Source organism: Phycodurus eques, chromosome 6 (assembly GCF_024500275.1).
Source record: "Phycodurus eques isolate BA_2022a chromosome 6, UOR_Pequ_1.1, whole genome shotgun sequence".
Lineage (NCBI taxonomy): Eukaryota > Metazoa > Chordata > Actinopteri > Syngnathiformes > Syngnathidae > Phycodurus > Phycodurus eques.
Genome location: NC_084530.1, coordinates 31662185 through 31684430, shown reverse-complemented (window position 1 = coordinate 31684430; position 22246 = coordinate 31662185). Strand labels below are relative to the sequence as shown.

The following is a 22246-nucleotide window of genomic DNA, read 5'->3' as shown; positions in this document are numbered from 1 at the left end:
CTTTAGCAGAGGCCGTGATTCAAAATGCCCTTGCTCCAAAAGCAGCGGTATAGTGCAACTCCTCCGTGGTCGATCGTACTGGAGCTCATTGATTAGCTTAGCTGATTGTGCAATTACTGAGTTGTGAGCAGGTGGCACTCTTTTTTTCTTTTACTTTATTTTCCTCATTGTATGCTAAATAGGAATGCTAATTGCCTTCATGCTCATCCCTTTATTGAAAACTAAAAGTGATTCCTTTGCTGAGTCCCAAAATTCAAGTCAAAAACACATGAAATATAGAAACAGACAAGTAACAATAAGAATAATGTCAATCCTTGTTAGTTTCTTTTTCTCCACTTAGCGATAGGGTTAATTTGGGCGGGTCGTCTCGTTTGATCTGAAGTTGGAGTCTGAAGCGGAGGTCCACCGGCAGCCGTTCCCGGCCCGATGCAAACGATTGCAGGTGGACTGCCGGGCTTTGAAACACTTGGGGTGGTGTGTGTGTGTGTGTGTGTGTGTGTGTGTGTGCCCCATCGATTGTGTAGCAACGCAAAGACAGGTGAGGTATGTTCGAAGTGACGACGATCAACGTGTCCTTGTCACCACCTTTTTTTTTTTTTTTTCTTCCAATCAAGCAATTAATGTACACCCCTTACGTTGTAAACCAGTTAACCCCGTTACGTAGACATTACTTCCGCATTCATCGTCACATTTCGGTCACATGTGGGCAGTGTTAATTCTGATATTTGTTTTAGTTTAAAAAAAAACAAAAAAAACAGTACCAACAAGAATACCGTTATCGTACCAAACCGATAAGCGGTATTGCAAGTAGTATCGTTAAACTACGATACCCATCCCTAATTGGGCGTGCACGTCACATCAGCGGTATTGTAGGAACTCATGTGAACCCGTACCAAAGAGTTGCGATCACTTCGCCTGAAGCTCCACCCGCACAGCCACACCCCACTACACGAAAACCCCACGATTGGCTGAATTTAATCAGCTGCAACCACTACCAGTTCGTCACATTGGACAGAGAGAAAACATGAAACATCAGTTTGGTTTGGGGCCATTGACCCCAAAAGGGGGGACTATATGGTAGAATGAACTCAGGTAAACCCACACCAGAGAGTTATGTCACTTCGACCCATTGTATAACTATCAGAAAATGTGTTGAGTCATCGAGCTTCCTTTTAAGGGAATAACTCGCGTCATGGGTTAGCTTCCAAGAATCAGAGTGGGCGTCCTGGAATTGTTTGTCCATTGAAACTGTATAAAACGTCTCCGGGCTCAGTAAAGATTAGATCAGATCGTTAGCCATAACCATTTATTTATCCACACCATGTTGGTGTTGTCAGCAGGATTTGAACCTGCCTCATCTTCAAATCCAATGGATTTCCAATTGTGCCATTGGTCCAGCACAACCCAATGAGCGACCTTTGCCCTTCTCTCACTCTATTCATCTCTATACTTTTTACGGCTAGCTACGCGGTAGGAGCGATCAAACGGGAAGAACTCACAAAGCGCGGCAGCGAGCGAGCGTTGCGAGGCTCGATGAGCAGAGACTTGTTGAACAGATGATCGGCAAAGTCCTTCTCGCACAGGTCCTCCATCGGGTTGAGGTTCTCGAAGAACTTCTGCAACACGCCACAGACGCACGATGACAAACTCTCGCCACCAGAAAGGGGAAGTGAGGCGAGTCGAGTCGCAGACCCACCCTGATGTCGCTCTCCACGCGCAGGCAGTACGGCTGGTTCTGGTACTGTTGGATCTCTCCCGTGATTTCTGCCACTTTCCTCCTCTTGCTGAAGTTGATCAAATCTTTTCCGTGTCGCAGCAGGAAGTCCGGGTTGCCCTCCTCCGTCTTCAGGATGTTGGTCAGGTATATGCCTGATGTACGTGCACACACATATTAATGTACCTTTGACACCCCGCACCCTCCCTCGACAGACAAGTCGCGTCGTACCAAAGAAGGGTACACAGGGGGGGTTGATGGAGCGCAGTTTGGCTAAATACTTCTTGTAGTGGTCTTCACTCAGCTCGTGAGCTTCTTCCAGAATCTTCCTCTGACGACTCGGAATTTGCTGGAGCAAAACAAAAAACAACAAACAACAACACAACACGTAACATGAAACAAGCAATCATTGTCAATCAATTGAGAGCTGCATGCTAGTGACATGTGACACAGATGGATGCTAGGATGTGAACAAGACAGGTGTTAGCGATACAGTAAGATGCTAGTGATAGCAAAAAAGGTGGATACTAGTGATACAGCCTGCCACTAGGATGAGAGTGTTGTGTGTTAGCAAGCTGGACAGCGGCACCGGTGTTAGCAACACAACTGGACTCTAAGATGCTAGCGAGACAGGTGTTAGTTAGCAACACAGCTGGATGCTAGGATGCCAGCCATAAGTATTCATGACAAAGTTGGATAGTAGTGAGACAGGTCTTAACGACACAACTGGACAGTGGGATGCTAGCGAGACAGGTGTTAACGACACAGCTGGATGGTTGGATGTTAGCGATACAGTTGGCAGTGTGGGAACCTCGAAGGTGTGGTCCAGTCGGTAAACAGGTGAGGAGTTCATGGCGCTGACCACCTCGAGAACTCCATTGAAGTTGTTGAGCTCCTGGAAGACCTGAAGGATCTCGATGATCCGCGAAACCACTGCCACTCGCTCCTCCAGGTTCTCAGTCTCCACGATGCACCTGTGGCACAGTCAGAGAATATGAGGAAGGGGCAGAGCTGGCAGAGACAGGAAGTGGCGGCGGCCGTGGTCTCACTTTTCAAACCAGAGGGTCAAGTTGGTGGTGTGTCGGATCATCCGCAGCAGGTTCGGCGAGTGGATCTCTTTGTCCTCTTTGGTCCACACGCTGCCCACGAGCTCCGACGGCTGCACCGCCCTGTACAGCACGCAGGCGTCAGGTCTCTGATCACAGGGTTCGCACGTCAAGAGTTTCGCGTCCACGTGTGCACTCATCACCTGTAGAAATCGGACTCGAGGAGGGTTAGCTGGCGGGCTATCTCGATGGGGTGAAGGGTCATGAGGTCAAAGGGTTCCAGGTGTCCTGGCTTGCAGATGTGCCACTCGATAGCGGGTGGAGGGTTCTGAAAGGTGATGCTGTGGCTTGGCCCGCAGACCGCCACCTGTTTCTTCCTCTGGATGATCTTTGTGATCGACTCCACCCACTTCTTCATCGCCTTGCCTGCAACAAATGAAAAGGGGCAATTTGTTTTTGGAGTTTTTTTGGGCAATACACAGGTGACACTGACAACAAAAGTGAAAACGCATTACACAGGTGAAGAGACACTACATTCTGGTGACCACATATCTGGTGACATCATGCTCCACAGGTGACAACTCATTACACAGGCGGCATCATGTTATAACGGTAAAAATGCATTCCACAGGTGAGGACAGGTCAGGTGACAACATATTTGGTGACAACACGCTACACAGGTGAGGCCACCCACAGGCAATAACATGCGACACGAGCAACAGTACGTTACACAGGAGCCATCATCACGTTACTTAAAGTGACAACACGCAACAGGTGGCAACAGGGTACAGACCTCTGACTGAAGCAATGAAGTCCTCCAGTCGTCCCAGCAGGTGAGCGTCTCTCTCAAAGTCGTAAAAGTGATGCTCAACCCAGTGACGGCACACGTTTAGGACTCTATCGGAGAACGCATACGTGTAGTTCACGCATACAGTGGCTATTGAACATCTACACATCCCAGTTCAAATGCCAGGTTGTTGCGAGTTAAAAAAAATGACGATAAATCACGATAAATATTCCCAAACCTTTGCCACCATTAATGTGACCCATAACCAACTCAATGGACAAATATTTTTGAGAGGGGAAAGTAAAAATAAACAACTGAGATAATGTGACTGCAATGTAGCTGTGCTCATTCAAACTCAGCACACACCTGCCACCATCCAAAATGCCTCTTCTTAACCCCAAACATCGAATCAGTCCTGTGTTCTTCCATCACAGTCTGGTTCGGTGCTGCCACAAAAAAGGACAAACTCCGACTGCGACGGACAATCAAAACTGCTGAAAGGATTGTCGGTACCCCCCTAGCCACCCTTGAGGACTTGCACGCTGCTAAAACAAGAACTAAGACAAGAGCGTGCAAAATCCTCTCGGACCCTGCGCATCTTCCGGCTCCTTCCCTCAGGTAGGCGCTACCGATCAATGCAAACTAGAACTAGTAGACATTCCAACAGCTTCTTCCCTCTTGCAATCAACTTCTTGAACACCTAACCTACAATTCCATTGCAACATGCTGGCAATTTTTTGTCTCGAGTTCGAGACAAAAAATTCTAGATTACTCGTGCACTCACTGTAGTTGTCTCGCCACGCTGCACTATTTGCATATACTGGCCACTCATGCCAGAGTAGCATCTGCTCCATTTGCACACTGATTGAGGAGTATCTGCAACATTTGCACAATCGACATTGTCCCAGATTATCGCACTACTCGCTTGAAGTCTCGGCACCCTTTGCACAATGGTCATTGCACTATTGCAATAGTAGTCTTTCGAACTGCTCTAAGTGCTAGAGGACTCTGGATCTTTTTGCACAATTGTCCAAAAAAAAATAAAAGTAAAAATGTACCGGCATTACCCTTTACTGCTCAGTGACTGTTTTTTTTTTTTGTCAAGGTCTTCCTGTCTCCAAAGCGTTCTCTGTCAATTGACCGTCTGTTGTCGTACTCGAGCGGCTCCGACGACCGGAGACAAATTCCTTGTGTGTTTTTTGGACATACTTGGCAAATAAAGATGATTCTGATTCTGAATACGTTCTGAGCCGTTTGTTTTTTGTTTGTATGTTTTTTTCCCAATTGAGCTGTACAGCTCATAGTAATCCTATAACTTTCCATCCATTCTAGTCCTGATCCTGTCCTGTTTCTATCACTGATCAGATAATAACGGGCGCTCTAAAACCAACACTCCTGCCAGCCCTATCGTGTAACAGGCCTTTTGCCACCACACATCCAATGAGAAACAAACACTGAAGTTGACTGATATAAACAACTTAACGATCCCAAACACTTATCATTTGGACAACAAGAAGTGAGGCAAACACTTAAGTCTCGCAAACGCTTTATAACCGTAAAGGAAATCAACCCGACAGTGTTACATCCTTACTCCCTCGTCTTCAAGCCGCTTCGTACAGGACGGAACGCTGGCGAGAGTCTTGACAGCAGGCAACACGACGAAGCGCGACCTAACTCCGACAAAACACTGTACCCAGGCTCAAACTTAAACAGGAAACAATGGGTAACTCTAAACAGAGCAAAGACAAAAGTTGGGAAAACCAAGGGCCATCTTCATAAATGGTGACTCGACAACAGCCCTAACTGTCCATGTGAAGAAACACAAACAATGAACATATCCTTTAAGAATGCCAATTGAGTCCCCAATGCTCCAATCAAGACCTGAAGGAAGCAAAAACTACCGCCCTACAATGGGTGAAGTTCGGGTGCAACAAGATATGATGACCTAGCACTGATCTAAATCCTGGTCCTGGTTATAGTCCCGATCCTGATTCTAGGATCCATGCTGATTGTAATCCTGATCCTTGACCTGATTCTAGAAGTGAGCCTAATCCTGCACGCTTTTATAATAGTCACCCCTATTCTAGCATTGATCCAAATCCTGGTCCCGATCCTAGTCGTCATCCTGGATCTCATTCTAGTACAGATCACGACTATAGTCCTGATCCTGAACCTAATTCTAGACTGACCCTATCCTGGACCTGATTGCAGTCCGAGGTCACAGTAATTGTAGGTAAAGTTTTGAAATGATTAGTCTTTAATATCACAAAAACCTGGCATTGGAACAGACGTGTAGAGACTTTTTACATCCACTGTACGTGCAGTTTACATGTTGGCGTACCTGAGCTGGACAGGCTGTACAAATTCTTTGCGGAAGCGTTTGAGTTCTGCACTGAGGGGCTGCTCTCCTCCGTCCAGGTGATCCACGTCATTGGGTCTTGGCTCGGGAATCTCGAACCTGAACATACCCACGATGATGTCATCACTCTCATTTGTGTGTGCAAGTGCGAGTTTTACCTCTCGATGAGCAGGTCCAGCAGCTCCTGCGGTTTGCAGAAAGATCTGTACGTGGTCAGAAATGTTCGGACAAAATTTGGATCTGTGGGAGAAAGGACAGCAGAGGAAAAACGACGACTCATCGCGGGCAAGCGTGCGCTCAAGGCCTCATCCTGGACCTGATTTTAGTGCTAACCCTACACTAGTTACTGGTTCTAGCAATTATGATAATTCTATACTTGATCCTGGTCTCCTTGTCCTAATTCTAGTTCTGGCTCTAATCCTGGACCCTATCCTTGTAGTGATCCTGAATCTAGCACCAATCCAAAATGTGGTCCTGATTCTGAACCTAGTCCTCATCCTGAACCCGATTCTAGTACTGACGCTACACTTAGTCCCGATCCTAGTACTAATCCCGATTCTATACTGGATCCTGCCCAGATTGTAGCACTGATCCAAATCATGGTCCTGTTTTTAGTCCTGATCCTGAACCTAGACCTCATCTCAGATCTGACTTTAGTACTGACCCCACAGTTGGTCCTGGTTCTGGTCCTAAACCTGATTCTAGTCCTCACCCTGGACCCGATTCTAGCACTGATCCTACACTTGTTCCTGGTTCTACTCGTGATCCTGTCCTGATTCTAGCACTATTCCAAATCTTGATACTGGTTCTAGTCCTGATCCTGATTCTAGTCTAATCACGACTGGAGTCCTGATACTGGACCTGATTCTAGACTGACCCTGATCCTGGACCATTTTTGAATAGTCATCATGATTCTTCCACAGATCCAAATCTTGGACCTGCGTACTCACCAGCGTACATGTGGAAGGTGAGCCTCTCGATGAGCTTGAGAACGGTGCCGGCCTTGACCACGGGGATGCCGGACTTGGACTGGACGCTGTCCTCAAAAACCACATTCTCCTCGGAGTCGGGCTGGGCAAAGCGGTAGAGGTGGGGCGCTGGCAGACGCACGTGCTCGTCCTTCTCCTCCTGTAGCACGGCGGCATCCAGCATTCTCTCCAGCGTGCTGCGGTACTGGAGCGAAACCAGCGCCGCCATCCAGCCGTTCTTCTCCTCGGCCGACTTGGCGGCGAACACCACGCTGTTGCCGTCCTTCAGTATGATCTCAAAGGCGTGCCGGTACTCGCCCTCCTTGTCGTCCTTGTCGTTGATCTGGACCTTGCGGAGGGTGGCAAAATCAATTTTCTAAGGTGGAAATTTACAGCATTTATTGGAATAAACACGGAATTGACCAAATGACTTAACTATATTGACCAATATCTAAAATTCCCTATATATTGATAAGGCACCATTCGATGAATCGTCAACGATATAGTCCACTATTTAAAGATTCCAAAATTAGGGCGAGGGGAGAAAAAAAAAAAACTACTTGCTCGGATAAATCGACTTGAGAACTAGGTCGAGACAGATATGTCTGCTTCGACCCCTCGCTCCGCGGAGCCATACAAGCCACCTTCCATCCAGACACATCCCCATATACTGTAGCTCTATTCCCCTATTGGTGGAAAGTTGGCAGTGCAGGCACGAACATTCATTGAGGAAGGCAGTTAGCCATATATATTCAGTTGGAATGGGGATATAGCATCTTGCCCTGAGTCTCCTAGTTGTTACTGTCCGTGACAGGGATTTGAACTGGGGTTTTCTGTTTCCCAACACGGTTGTGTTACCACTAGGCCACCTGACATCAGGTGGAATTCACCGCACGGTGAGTTATCTTTAACTACTATCGTAAGTCGCGACGTACTCTTACCCCTAGCATTGCTAGTTGCAACGTACTTTAAGATGTGGAAAGTTGAAAACAGAAACTAAATTAAAATGCATTCATGCATTAAAATTAAAATGCGCGAATAACATCAACATCGTCCGCCCGAGATGCACGTAATGGTCGGCTCACTCATACCCGCCCGAGGTGCACTCTTAGCGGGCATGCGATGCCAACAGACTTTAGGCTTCAACCAGGGAGGGGGGTTGTATACGTCCATGTTTTTTGGAGGGGTGGGGCGATTACTCAGTTAGTCGATGAAGTACCTATAGGATAATTGATTGTAAAAAGGTTTGACAGTGGCAGCCCGATTGTAAGTAGTCCACTATATAATCTTTCCGATATAGATATTAGTGTTTGATGAATCGTCCACTATATAAAAATTCCTTTGTTGTGATTAGAAAGTATTCGATTAACCGTTCTAAATGTAGAATCAACTACCATAAGGCGCAGTTAAAAGTCTTAAATTTTATCCAAAATGGACGGGGCGCCTTATAATGCGCCGCGCATTATGTGTGCGCAGAGTTCCAAAATCTGTAAATGTTGTCGTGTGACTTCGATGAGCGCTCCGCTTAACTGACTGGGAGCATTTCCTGCCGACACGCTGCTTATATAGAGGAAAAGCGGACGTTAAAAGGGGGAAGGGTGCGGGTGAAAGAGGACGCTAAAGGCACGCCGCCGGTAGGTATATAGCGCCGGTATGTGCAAACAACATCGGTTTGGCTAAGTACGCCCGAAAATGTCACCTACGAAGAGACACGCTTAACGAAGCACAGTTTAAACTGCAAGCTTTCAGTTACGCGGAGGAACATGGAAATCGAGCAGCCGCGAAAGAATTCAACATCAACGAATCCGCGGTTCGCAAGCGGAGGAAGCAGGAAAACACCGGCATCATTGCTAAAGAGCCCCCCGGCAACGAAACTCACTCCGACAACGACGAGAGGGAACCCGGCGTGTTTGACGGAGAACTTGCCCGGTTCATTTCGTTCATTTCGGATACAGAAGATGAGGACTTTGATGGATTTGTGGATGAGGATTGATCAAAAAAATAACATGAGTACATTGTCAAATACGTCAATAAAGTACAACCGAACTCAGTTTTGCTCCCGCTGCTTTTTTAAAAACTTTTTTAACGTGCATGCATGCTACCGTAGGTTTTAAGATAGCGTATGTTTTACCATGTCTGCGCCCAATAATACGCTGCGCCTTATGTATGTGTTAAATACAGAAATGGACTCCTTAATTGAGACCGCGCCTTTTAATACGTCGCGCCTTATGTTGTGAAAATACGGGATATAGGCCGCTTGATAAAAATCCTGAAATAGTGATTAGGAAGTATTCGAGTAATCGTTTAAGCCATAGAGTCAACTATATAGTCGACCGTTTAAAGTGCCCAAAACGTAAATCCTCGTTTTGGTTCTAAATACATTAAATATGTTTGAAGTGGCCAGCACATCTGCCTCACAGTTCTGTGGAGTTTGCATGCTTTCCATCCCCCACAATGTAAACACCAGCATCTTCATTCCATGCAGTGGCCATTCGGCGGTATTGCCACTCCCTCATTGCTAATGGACCCAGTTCTACCAGTATATAGTGTTACAGCAATTCGCCATCAAAGTATGGCCACAACTCGAGAATAATACATCTTCCCTGAAGCGCAATGTGTTTTTGCTGTTTTCTAGGCTAGCGCGTCTCTGCCGTCTGGCTGCTGAGAGGCGGCGACGAACCGCACGGTATCCGCCACCCCGCGGCCCCGCGCCAGACCCACAGCGGTGAGAGTACACGCTCGAAGTCCCGCGCAACGGCGAAGGGCTTTCAGCCCCTCGCGTGGCAGACGAGGAAGAGGAGGGGGGAAAGGCTGCAACTCGTAACACGTGCACCACGGAATCCCACCCCTCCCTTCTCCGCGCGTCGCGGCTGACGAGTCCCTCCGTCGATCGACGGCCCGCTGAATTTCAACGACAACAGAAGGGGCAGAGCGACTCTCTCCGGCCCGTGAAAGCGCCTGCTGGGTATCGGTCCTCTCTCGAGAGCAGCGAATCCGCGATGGAAAAAGTATTTGATTGACAGCTGGAGGCGGGATTTTCAGAGCACCCAGCAACATGCCCACATCGTCTGGAAGCTCAAAGAATGTGTCCGTTCTTGACCATTTTGAAGCCTGATTTCACATACTACTTTGCTATTTTTTTATCCATTCATTCATTGTATGGTTTGTTAACATGATTTTTTTTTCTGTGGTGTGTCAAATTTACAAGACATTTTTTAGGCCTGTTTGGCAGGCATGTATAGTTTGAGAGTAGGAAATGATGAATGATTCCAAACACAGCGACTGTGTTTGGAATCATTCATTCATTCATTCATTCATTCATTCATTCCCTACTCACAGTCATCAGTGGCTATGTCCACTATATAAATATACTTCAATTCCTAGTTAAGTCCAATGGAAAGGATCCAATTTGTAAAATTTCCCAAATTCTCCATCTTTGTTTCCCACGGCAACGTTCTGTAACCTTGCGCATGAAGAACTTCTCCTTGAGGCGGTACTCGGCGGCCGATCCGGCGCCAGGCAGGCGCGGCGGTCCGTGGTTGGACTTGCAGCAGATCATGAGGCCATCAAACAGGAAGATGTGGCGCTCGTGTTTGGCGCCCACTCGGGTCAGCGTTCCCTCCATGATGAAGTGGTTGCAGCACTGCCCGATGTCTTTGCCCTCCCAGCCGTCGATGTTCTTCTGGATCTCGTTCATCTTCTTGATGGCCAAGTGTTTGCCCTTCATCTGCTGGCTGGAGAGACGGCACGCCGACTCGCTGCAACGCACGACACCGCCCACATGACCACGGTCAGGACAACAACACAGCACCACGCCTGAGCGTCACCCTAGTCCTGATCCTGGTTTTAGTCCTACACCTGATTCTGGTCCTTACATACTGGACCTGATTGTAGTATTGACCCTACACCTGCTCTTGATCCCAGTTCGGACTCTAATCCTGGGCCCAAGTTATAGCGGTAATCCTGAATGTAGTGCTGAACCGAATCCTCGTCCTCATCCTGAAACTGACTCTAGTACTGACCCTACACTTTGTGCCAATCCCAGTACTGGTCCTTATTCTAGTCTGACCCTGTCATGACTCTAGCAGTGATCCAAATCCTGGTCCTGAATCCAGTCCTGATCCTGATTATAATCCTCACCCTGTACCTGATTCTAGTACAGATCCTGATTTTAGTTCTGATTCTAGTCCTGATCATGAGTGTAGTCCTGATCCTGGACCCGATTCTAGTAACAATCCTGATTCTAGTCCTGATCCTTGACCTGAAACTGGAGAGACCCTAATCCTGGACTGTATTGCAATCCTGCTGCCGATTGTAGTCTTGATCCTGTAGCTGTTCGTACCGATCCTACTCCTGGTCCTATACATGACCCTGATTCTAGTCCCAATGAATTAATTAACAAGCAATTTGTAAAAAAAAAAAAAAAAAATTGAAACAACAAGTATTCAAAGTATTCATCACGTGATCAAAGAGAGAAAGGTCATCGGCCGTCATCGTGAGGTCTGACGGTGACGACAACTAGGACAGGGGATCCGACGGTGTCATCGCCACGACGACGGTGACGGCGCTAACGCTCGCTACGTGACACGGATGACCAGAAGCCCGAATAAAAATGCTGCGCGCTGATCTTTGGCTAATCACTTCAGCACATAAACCCCTGAGGTATGAACACACCGCGTCACGAGACGGTAACGCGGCTACGCTAATGCGGCTACGCTGACGCGGCTACTCGCACTTACGTCTTCGTAGCCACCTGTCAATCATCCGGCTCGTCTCCACGTTTCCACTTGAGCTGCGCCGGCCACCGCCTCTGCTCTCCTCTAAGCCCGTTTGCTGCTTGTCTGTTGTTTTTTTTCCCCTGTTCTCGTTGCTAACAGAACAATGAGCGGGACCGCCCCGCCTGCTCTCGTCACTTCCCGCCGGCCCCTCGGCCGCTCTATTTGGGTCCGGGGAGCCGGAGGATGGGCGGAGTCCCGCAATGGAACTTTCCATACGGACCTGAGTCTGCGCTTGGCCAGGCTCCGAGAGCAAATCCTCTCCATGCTGCTCTGAAGGTTGAGCAGCGCTGTGATGGCCTGCTTCAGACACTCCTTGTCCTCCTCATCCTCGCTCTTCTCCTCCAGTTGCTACAACACACGCGCACACACACACAGGTAAACTCCAGCATGTGCACACAAAGCACATGCACCCAACACATGCGCGCTCACAGACACACGTGCGCGCACACATATAAGCACAAACGTGCAGACACATGCACATACAAGAACCACATGCACAAATACACGTGCGCACACACAGTTTTTAGCATTGTTAGCACTCTTAGCAGTGTTCCACCGGCAAATTTTTGGGGAAGGTCGAGGGGGGGAAATCGCAGGCATTAGCAATTAAAGTACACCGGACCCCAGCGCAGCGGAACCGGGCCGCAAATAGTGAAAATCTGCAGACAATTGACACCCATCATAACTACATTGAGGAAGAACAAAAAAAAAAAATATTTTAAAAATTAAGAATCATCATCTTGAATAAGTGAGGAGAAATGGCCAAAAGGTGTTTTGGGGGTTGGTAACCCTAACCCTAAAAAGTAAAAACAAAAATTGAAAACATTTGAATTCCAAAAAACAAACAAAAATGCCGATCGGCGGATCCACTGTGCGGCAGCATATGGGGGCGGCTTTGGTGCCACATTGTGGCATCTTCGTGCCGAGCAACTACAGTGGACTTGAGACTCGTTAAGCCAATTTAGTGGTCTGTCAAATCAGTGTTCTCCTTTGAAATAATTGGAATGCTTTTAATCCGTTTCAGAAAGTCCACAATTTTTGGAGGAACATGTTTCAGATTTTATTTGTATTTTTCTGGAGCGAAATAGCACTTTATTTTATATGAAAAAAATAAGAAGAAACAAAAATGTGGTGGTTTTGCGTTGGTGTTACCTTGATGATGTCGAAGAGGTGCAGGCAGTAGTACACGGGCGTGAGCAGCAGTCGAGGCAGGACGTACTGCACGGCCTCCTTAAAGCCTTCGCAGATGGACTGCGGACACAACAATCATCAACATCATCATCAATAATCAGCTGAGAAAAAGAGACCCATTTATTATTAACCAATGGGTTACATAAACTTCAAATATAGGAATGTACCACAATTGAATAAAATGAATAAAAAGAATATTCGAAAATCCTGAAAAATAACCAACAATAAAAACATTTTTGGTTGCATTTTTTCAAATTGCAACATAACCACTGCTTAACTTGAACATAAGCATATTCTACATTTAACCAAGTTAAAAACCCTGAAAAATAACCTCCGTAATAAATACAAATGTTAAAGTGCAAAATAACAATTCAAGTTCAATTCAGTTCGATTTTTGACTGTTGCTTTGTCAACGTTGACGTGCGGCAATATACTTTGGAACTTCTTAATGCAACCGCGGTTCGGTTTTATGGGCAATGTCGTGGCGGATAGGAATCATGTGGTGAGGGTCCAGGTGCTAAGCTGTCCCTGTGTGCGCCGGCCGGCATTGTTGGGTTCCTGTTCCTGTTCCTGTTCCTGCTCCTGCTGTGCAAGTCTTGACCTCTGCGGGGCAGTGTGGCGCATGCAATGAGACACACACTTTCACGATTAAATATTGTTCATATGTCCTTTTTCACAGTTTGAAGAATATATGCCAGAGAATATTGTTATACTGCCTGTTTACACAGCGTTTGTTTACCAATATTCATTTTGAGCGATATAAGTTCAATGTTAATTTTCGTGAGCTCGTCAATGGTGTTTTTTATACAATGGGTTAGCTTTGAGCAAGCGATTTTTTGCGAACAAAAACGAAGAAAGAAACGAAGGCTGGGACGCACTTGAATATTCAATAGGTGTCATTCTTTTGTTAAGTGAGTTTAGTTTTACAGTGAACTTCAACTGGAGTGTCAAACGACGAAGCAAATATATCGCATTTCATACACAAGGTAACTCAATGTGCTTTTGATGAGGAAAAGCATTTTAAAACAAAGGGAAAAAAACAGCTTAGAAACATTGAAAACAAAGAGAAATAAATGAGTGCAATTGAAACAGAAATATCAGCATGACAACGATGCCAAATACACCGGCCGGGCAACGAAGGGGTGACTTCGGAAGAAGCATTTCAAGCTCCTGTAGTGGCCGAGCCTTTTCATTGTATGAAAAGTGCTCGATAAATAAAGTTGAATTGGATTGGAATTAGCAATACTGGCAATTTGACTATAAAGCGGCAGCAAGGACTCACGTAAGGACAAATGCGTCTTTTACTTTGCAGAAAGTCAAGTTGAGTTGTTTTTCCTTCTTCACCACAAATGCGTCTTCAAAGGGTTTCACAGGCCCCCAGTTGACAAAGATTGACGACATCCCCTGAACTAAACCTCCCAATCGGCTAAGGAAAAAAACCTTACTGAGCAATTTCAGCTTGCACACTTGGTAAGTCAACAAGTTGCTTCGAGATGCAGTGAACATGATCGGTACGTGCATGTATTACACAACATAGAAACGATGCAAATGTGAAATTGAACTGACCCCATCACATCTTTGTCCTCTGACCTTTATTCCCCAATGACTACATTTATTCACTGATGACATCATCAGGTCAGAGGGCAGTGGGCGGGGCTCACCTGAAGGTGGAAGGCGGCGCCGGGTTTGGTCACCTGGCTCAGGAAGTGCTGATGGAAGCCGGAGCGAAGCACGTCCTGAGCGTACGTCTCGTACGGGTCGAAGGCCAGCTCCTGCGTGACGGACGGCCGGCCGATCGGAGGAGAGAACAGCAGATAGATCAATTCAATTGTATGCGTCGGGCTTTAGACGCACGCTGCCCTATTTACGAACACTTCGGTCAGATTTTCATTTAACCTGTCCTACGTGATTTGTGGAAAACGCCACAAGTTGGAGCCAAAGCTCTGTCGCGGAGGAAACGAGTACTTGGACGCAACCAAAAAGCGAGCGAGGAAGCAAGAAAAAGAGAAAGGCTGGCATAAAGACAGAAAGAACCTGAGAGCGAGCGAGAAACAGATGGAGAGAGAGAGAAAGACAGAGAGACCACGCGAGAACACGAGCACCAGAGCGAGAGAGAAAGAGACGGGTGGAGAGATGGAGCGAGAGAGAGAAGAGGAGAACCGGGCTGCAACAACAAATTGATAAAAATCGCTACATTTGATTAGCGATCGGTGGTGGCGGTGCGCATTTTTACATCTCTAAAGCAAAACGCCTAACTTGGATGCGGTCAGCAATGCTGATTAATGATAAGATCGCGATGAAGCAATCACAATCACGTGCTGACGCTGCAACGTGCGCAGAGGCAGACTGGAGATCGGGCAAACCTAAGTGCTCAGTTCGCACCCAAAATACACTTTATGCTCATGCTAGCCAAACCGACTTGCTCTCAATAGAATTTTAATTTGGGTACAAGTGACAACATTCGATGTTCTTTTGGAAATATAGCATGTAAATTAAGTTACCCCGATCAGGCCTGCCACGCCATTTTATGTAGCCCGCGAAAGCAAAACCAAATTCCTCTGTGTTCTAGTGGAATAAGGTTGCAAGCTTTTTTTGTTACCAATCCCCCTTTGAAAAGAAATGTAATAGTTGAACATGTTTTTATAGGCTTCTCATTTCTAAACTGGTTCTTCATCAATCTGTTGTCTATACTGTACGTAATTATATGAGGTGTTAATTCATTGGTACGTCCCTCTGAGGGAAGTCCTACCTGCGGTGTGCCCCCCGTCAAACTTTGGGGATTCTTTTGTGCCACCCAGTGGACATCAGTGGAAGCGCAGTGCTGCGCAGCACTCATCTCGTTTACGCTCGCTTTGTAAATAAACAAATACGGGTTTGTTTTTCACAGGTAAAGTATGACGTCACACCTTTTTAAATTCATGATTATAATTTAGATTTATTGATGTTTTGTACTTTGCATAAAGTCAAAGACTAAACGCTGGGTAAATGGACTTATTTGAATTGGGGGGCGGGGGGGTTGATGTTGAGCTAAATGGCCACTTCTTATTAACCCTTCATCAATTTCACCTCTTCTATGTAAGATCGAAATGAAATTCATACGAGGTGAAGAGTGCCTAAAAATCTTCATGTGGCACTTGAGGCTGACGAAAAGGACAAAGGAGGACAAAAACACTATTTTTAGCAGATATTGTTTCGCATACATTTGCATGTTTTTGTGTGTTGGTCCACGGGCGATTGTAAAGTTCCCTTTAATCGTAATTGATTACTTTAAGAGCTCTGCCATGTTCATGCACAAACAGGTTGCTGCTGTTTGTGCACTTTTCTGCACGGCCCATTTGAAATGAAGGGATGGAAATGTTTTTTATTCAGATTCATCAATTAGTGGAAAAAAAAATAATGGATCGATGAAGAACTTGTACGCAGGTCTACACGAGAAGCAGAAGTGGAGAAGTTGTAAAGAAGCGCAGCCGAGAGGTCAAACAGGCCAACGAATGGCTAGCAACGTGTCGGGAAGGAGAGAAGCAAGGAAGAGTGCGGCGTAAGCCAAAAAAGCGGGCGGCGGGCGCCGACCCACCTCAGCCAGGTCCTCGAAGCAGCTGCCCACCAGCGGGTGCGGGCGGCACTCGTCCGTCATCTCCACCGCGTCCTCCACGAGGCCCAGCATCTTGGCCGTCACCTCGTGGACGTCCACCACGCGGCTGAAGATGCTGTCCACGTCCTGAGGGGTAGAGGTCAGGGGTCAGCCGAGCGCACCGTCCGGGACTTCGCCGCGCTGCGACCGTTCAGGCCGATTCAACCTATCACGCGGGACCTCGCCATGTCGCCCGATCGCTGCCACTACCGCAAATGTCGGTCTAGACACACACACACACACACACACACACACACACACACGTATACAGTCCCCTCCAAAAGTATTGCAACAGCAAGGTTAATTCCTTTGTTTTTGTTGTATAGTGAAGGCATTTGGGTTTCAGCTCAAAAGACAAAAGTTCAGAATTCCATCATTTATTTCCTGGTTTTCACATCTAGATGTGTTCAACAACTCAGGACAGAGCACCTTTTGTTTGAAGCCACCCAATTTTCAAGTAGACATCCAAAATGCAAACACCAAAAGCATGAAAAACATGTAAGAAAAAAAAGTAAAAAGTACTCCGTGAAATAATGACTCAAGTACTTAGTAAATAGCACAAACAATACACTTTAATATATATATATATATATATATATATATATATATATAAAACAAAAACATTTGCAATTTACTGCAGTGTTTTCTTAAGTTATAAGTAGACTTTACACCGATTTTATCGGCCGATAATTAGCATGTTATGCTGATCGTCTTTAATGTCATAATTCGCCGATCCGATCAATGACGTCAACAAGAAGAAGAGTGGATCGCGCCGACTGTATTATAAGGACAAAATGGAGATAACCGTGTTGGTGGTCACCGGTGCTCTGGAGAGAACTTTCATTCATTGAGGTATGTTCACGTGCTTTGAATACCATACGGCTCGCAAGCAGGCAACAGAATGTTATGTAGCCTAGCAAGCTAGCGGTACCACGAACGGTGGGACGTAAACATGCCGCCGTTCTGTCGAATCATGCTCTAAAGTTTCGGTGGGGGTGAAGTCATTCAATTAGAAATAAAGTAATTTAATTGCAGTAAGTTAGCACCCATTCTTTCTGTCATGTTGTCATGTTGGTTTGACCACGATCTGACGAGAGCAGTCATTTCCAACCTTCATGGAGCCAAAAACATGTTTTACAATTGAAAAATCTCACGGCACACCAACAAACAAAAATGTCACAAAAAGTGGATCCATTCATGACTGTATGTACGTCCTGCCATCTAATAGAAGACCATTCATTTGTTCTGTCTGTCTCTATGCCTTACTGGGAGGAAAAAAGATACATTATTATTTAAGTACACAAGTATACACAGTAAATGAACAGGTCATTTAAATAGACATTCCTCTATCACGTGATCGGTTATCGTTTTTTTAAACTCGCTGATCGGCCCCAACAATCCTGATCAAGTAAAGCCTACTTATAAATATCCACGTTTGGGCAGACAGTGCCAGACAAATACTACAATACATGTTAGCTGTTGTTTTTGTTTGTCTAAATGTAAACAGGAGTAGATTCGCCGTTTCCTTCATGGTAACGACGACCTTCCCAACATGGCCACCACGTAGGCACGACCGTCAGCCGGGCTGGCTTATCAAGTGTGAATACCGATGCCCGGGAAGCCCAATAGAAGACATTGTGTTAGGTCATGTGACTTTCTTGTGTCGCTTGATTGGTGAATTAGACTTAAACTTCACTAGCGCTTAAATTGGATTGGCACAAACGGCGCCCAAAGCAGACGTCGAAGTCGTAGTTTCGCGCACAAAATAGCTGATAAATAAGCAATAATCAAAATCAGAATCATCTTTATTTGCCAACTATGTCCAAAAAACACACAAGGAATTTGTCTCCGGTAGTTGGAGCCACTAGTACAACTACAGTGAGTGCGCGAGTAATATATCATTGGCCCCACAGAAATGTGACAACAAACTCAAGACAAAAAGACAATTGGCAGCATGTTGTAATGGAATTGTAGGTTAGCTGTTTCAGAAGTTGACCGCAAGAGGGAAGAAGCTGTTGGAATGTCTGCTAGTTGTAGTTTGCATTGATCGGTAGCGCCTACCTGAGGCAAGGAGCCGGAAGAGCCGGTGACCGGGATGCGGAGGGTCCGAGAGGATTTTGCACGCTCTTGTCTTAGTTCTGGCAGCGTGCAAGTCCTCAAGGGTGGCTAGGGGGGTACCGACAATCCTTTCAGCAGTTTTGATTGTCCGTCGTAGTCGGAGTTTGTCCTTTTTTGTGGCAGCACCGAACCAGACTGTGATGGAAGAACACAGGACTGATTCGATGACCGCTGTGTCGAACGCCTCAGCAGCTCCGGTGGCAGGCCGTGCTCTCTCAGAAGCCGCAGGAAGTACATCCTCTGCTGGGCCTTTTTGAGGACAGAGTTGATGTCGATCGCCCACTTCAGGTCCTGAGAGATTGTAATTCCCAGGAACTTGAAGGACTCGACGGTTGACACAAGGGAGCTGGACATCGTGGGGGGCAGCTGTGGCAAAGGATGCCTCCTGAAGTCCACGATAATCTCCAGTCTTGAGCGTGTTCAGCTCCAGGTTGTGTCGGCCGCACCGCAGCTCCGGCCGCTCCGCTTCCTGTCGATATGCAGGCTCGTCACAGTCCTCGATGAGGCCGACGACAGCGGTGTCATCTGCAAACTTCAGGAGTTTGACAGCCGGCTGCGCTGAGGTGCAGTCGTTCTTGTAGAGAGAGAAGAGCAGCGGAGAGAGGACACAACCTTGGGGCACCCCAGTGCTGATGCTGCGTGTGGATGAGCCTCACGCAGCCTCACCTCCCATGTCCTGCCCGTCAGGAAGCTGTAAATCCACTGGCAGATGGCAGGTGAGACGCTGAGCTGGAGAAGCTTGGAGGAGAGGAGTTCGGGGATGATGGTGTTGAACGCTGAGCTGAAGTCCACGAACAGGATCTTCGCGTAGGTTTTGCACTGTCGAGGTGTTCTAGGATGAAGTGCGGTCCCACGTTGACCGCATCATCCGCAGACTTGTTCGCTCGGTAGGCAAACTGCAGGGGGTCCGGCGGGGGACCCGTGACCCTCTTGAGGTGGTCCGGCAAGAGACGTTCAAAGGACTTCATGACCACAGATGTCAAGGCGACAGGCCTGTAGTCATTTAGACCCGAGATTGCAGGTTTCTTGGGGACAGGAATGATGGTGGAGCGTTTGAAACAGGATGGTACTTCGCACAGTTCCAGAGATCTATTGACGATCTGAGTGAAGACTGGCGCGAGCTGGTCCACGCAGACTTTGAGGCAGGATGGGGACACATGGTCCGGGCCTGCCGCTTTCTTAATCTTTTGTTGATTGAAGATGCGTCTCACATCCTGTTCGCGGATGGTTAACGCAGAAGTTGGTGGTGTGATTGTGGTCGGTGGTGCGGCTGCGTGGGTGTGAAAGTGTCCATTTCAAATCTGCAGTAGAAGGTATTCAAGTCGTTGGCTAGTCTACTATTGTTCTCATCTTGGGGGGATCGTCGCTTGTAATTGGTCAGCGATTGGAATGCATGCCAGACTGATTTAGAGTCGTTCGCGCTAAACTGTTTTTCCAACTTTGCTGCATAGATCCTCTTTGCAATATTAATTTCTTTAGTCAGCTGGTTTCTAGCTCGATTATACAGGGCCCTGTCCCCGCTCTGATATGCGTCCTCCTTAGCTTGGCGAAGCTGCTGAGGTTTGGCAGTGAACCACGGCTTGTTGTTGTTGAAAGTGAGAAATGACTTTGTTGGTACACACACCTCTTCACAGAAACTGATATAAGATGTAACAGTGTCCGATTATTCATCCTGGCTGCCAGCTGAATTTTCAAAGACACTCCAGTCTGTGCAGTCTAAACAGCTCTGAAGTTCCATCTTCGCTTCATTGGCCCACTTTTTCACTGTTTTCACTGTCGGCTTCACGCATTTAAGTTCTTTCCTGTATGTCGGTATTCAGTGAATTAAGCAGTGATCAGACGAGCCCAGGGCGGCACGAGGTTTGGCACGGTATGAGTTTTCTAGCGTAGTATAGCAGTGAACCAAAATGTTATTTTCCCTGGTCGGTGCTGCTTGTATTTCGGGACTTGGTGGTTGAGTTTAGCTTTGTTAAAGTGTTTTTTCTGGTCTCGTCAACTCCTGTGACGTATCCCGAGCGCACGCGCGGAACCTCAGGCCAATGCACTCGTATATGAGTCCGCCGCGGAGAAATATTCAGAAATTACATCTGTTTGTGGATGGTGGATGTGTGTAATGGATCTAGCTGCCAGCGTGCAAGGACTCTCGTTGCCATGGCGACGACATCGCGACGCGTGTAGTATAAAAACAAAATGGGGATAAACGTGTGCTGGTGGACACCGGTGCTCGGGAAATTGCGTTCATTTAAGGCTCGCTTGAGGTATGTTCACGTACTTTTAATACGATACGGCTCGCAAGCAGGCAACAAAACATGTTGTCAAAAGCTAGTGCTAGCACTAACAGTTGTACGTAAATATGGAGTCATGTCGAACCATGCGCTCAGGTTTCGGTGTGTGTGAAGTCATTTAATTTCAACAAAGTAATTCAATTACAGTCAGTCAGCACCCATTATTCCTGTCATGTTGTAATGTTGGTTTGATCTGACTGATTAGAATACATGATCTGACTAGAGCAGTGATTTCCAACCTTTATGGAGCGAAGGCAAATATTTTCCAATTGTAAAATCTCACGGCACGAACAAACAAAAATGGCACAAAAAGTAGACACACAGTAATTACTGTATGTACTTGCTGCCATCTAATAGAAGAGCTTTTATTTGTTCTGTCTGTCACTATGCCTCACTGGCATAAATAGAGGAACAAAGATACATTATTGTAAATGAATATTTTTTTGAGCAGTTAAGTAAAATTTGATAAATTTCCAAGGCACACCTGAAGATCGCTCATGGCACACTAATGTGCCAAGGCACACTGGTTGGCAATCACTGGACTAGTGAATACTTTTGAAGACACACAGTACACAAGTGTATAGACAGTAAATGAAAAAGTCATTTAAATAGACACATTGCACCATATTGTGATCGGATCAGGGATTGGTTATCGCTTGATCGGCCCCCAAAATCCTGATCGTGTAAAGACTACTTTCAAGTGAGCAAAGGTATTGCAACAACTCAGGACAGACCACCTTTCGTTTGAAGCCACCCACTTTCCAAGTGAGCAAAAGTACTGGAACAGACCTGATTAAATGAACTTCAAGTGAATAACATTAAATATTTGTTGGCATAACCCTTACTTGCTATAAACTGCATCAAGCCTGCGACCCATTGACTTAACCAGATTGTTGCATTCTTCATTTGAAATGCTTTTCCAGGCCTTTACTGCAGCCTCTTTCGGTTCTTGTTTGTTTCTGAGGGTGTCTCCCATCAGTCTCCTCTTCAGGAGGTAAAATGCATGCTCTATTGGGTTAAGGTCCGGTGATTGACTTGGCCAGTCTAAGACCTTCCACTTTTTCCCCCTGATAAAGTCCTTTGTTGTGTTGGCAGTGTGTTTTGGGTCATTGTCTTGTTGCATGATGAAGCTTCTCCCGATGAGTTTGGATGTATTTTTCTGTCGATTGCCAGACAAAATGGTTTTGTAGACTTCAGAATTCATTCTGCTGCTACCATCGTGAGTGACATCATCAATAAAGACGAGTGAGCCCGTTCCAGAAGCAGCCATGCGAGCCCAAGTCATGACATAACCTCCACCATGCTTCACAGATGAGCTATTGTGTTTTGGATCATAAGCAGATCCTCTTTCTCCATACTTAGGACTTTC

The 22246-nt window shown here is 46.4% G+C and overlaps 1 protein-coding gene across 3 annotated transcripts in view; it reads right to left on the bottom strand.

Annotated features, from left to right (window-relative positions):
* LOC133403931 (son of sevenless homolog 1-like) overlaps positions 1-22246 on the bottom strand; it is a 37572-nt gene that overhangs the window by 8386 nt on the left and 6940 nt on the right. For all 3 annotated transcript variants that reach the window (XR_009768758.1, XM_061679381.1, XM_061679380.1), the window contains exons 6-20: positions 16418-16561; positions 14505-14615; positions 12805-12903; positions 11873-12000; positions 10338-10632; positions 6857-7223; positions 6065-6146; positions 5889-6005; positions 3554-3657; positions 2964-3186; positions 2764-2883; positions 2526-2688; positions 1946-2063; positions 1697-1869; positions 1500-1616 (exon numbers count right to left, since the gene is read on the bottom strand). Coding sequence is in view for 2 of the 3 variants with exons in the window: in XM_061679381.1 (XP_061535365.1) it covers positions 1500-1616; positions 1697-1869; positions 1946-2063; positions 2526-2688; positions 2764-2883; positions 2964-3186; positions 3554-3657; positions 5889-6005; positions 6065-6146; positions 6857-7223; positions 10338-10632; positions 11873-12000; positions 12805-12903; positions 14505-14615; positions 16418-16561 (2361 nt within the window). In the remaining variant the exon portion in view is untranslated. The remainder of the gene's footprint in view (positions 1-1499; positions 1617-1696; positions 1870-1945; positions 2064-2525; positions 2689-2763; positions 2884-2963; positions 3187-3553; positions 3658-5888; positions 6006-6064; positions 6147-6856; positions 7224-10337; positions 10633-11872; positions 12001-12804; positions 12904-14504; positions 14616-16417; positions 16562-22246) is intronic.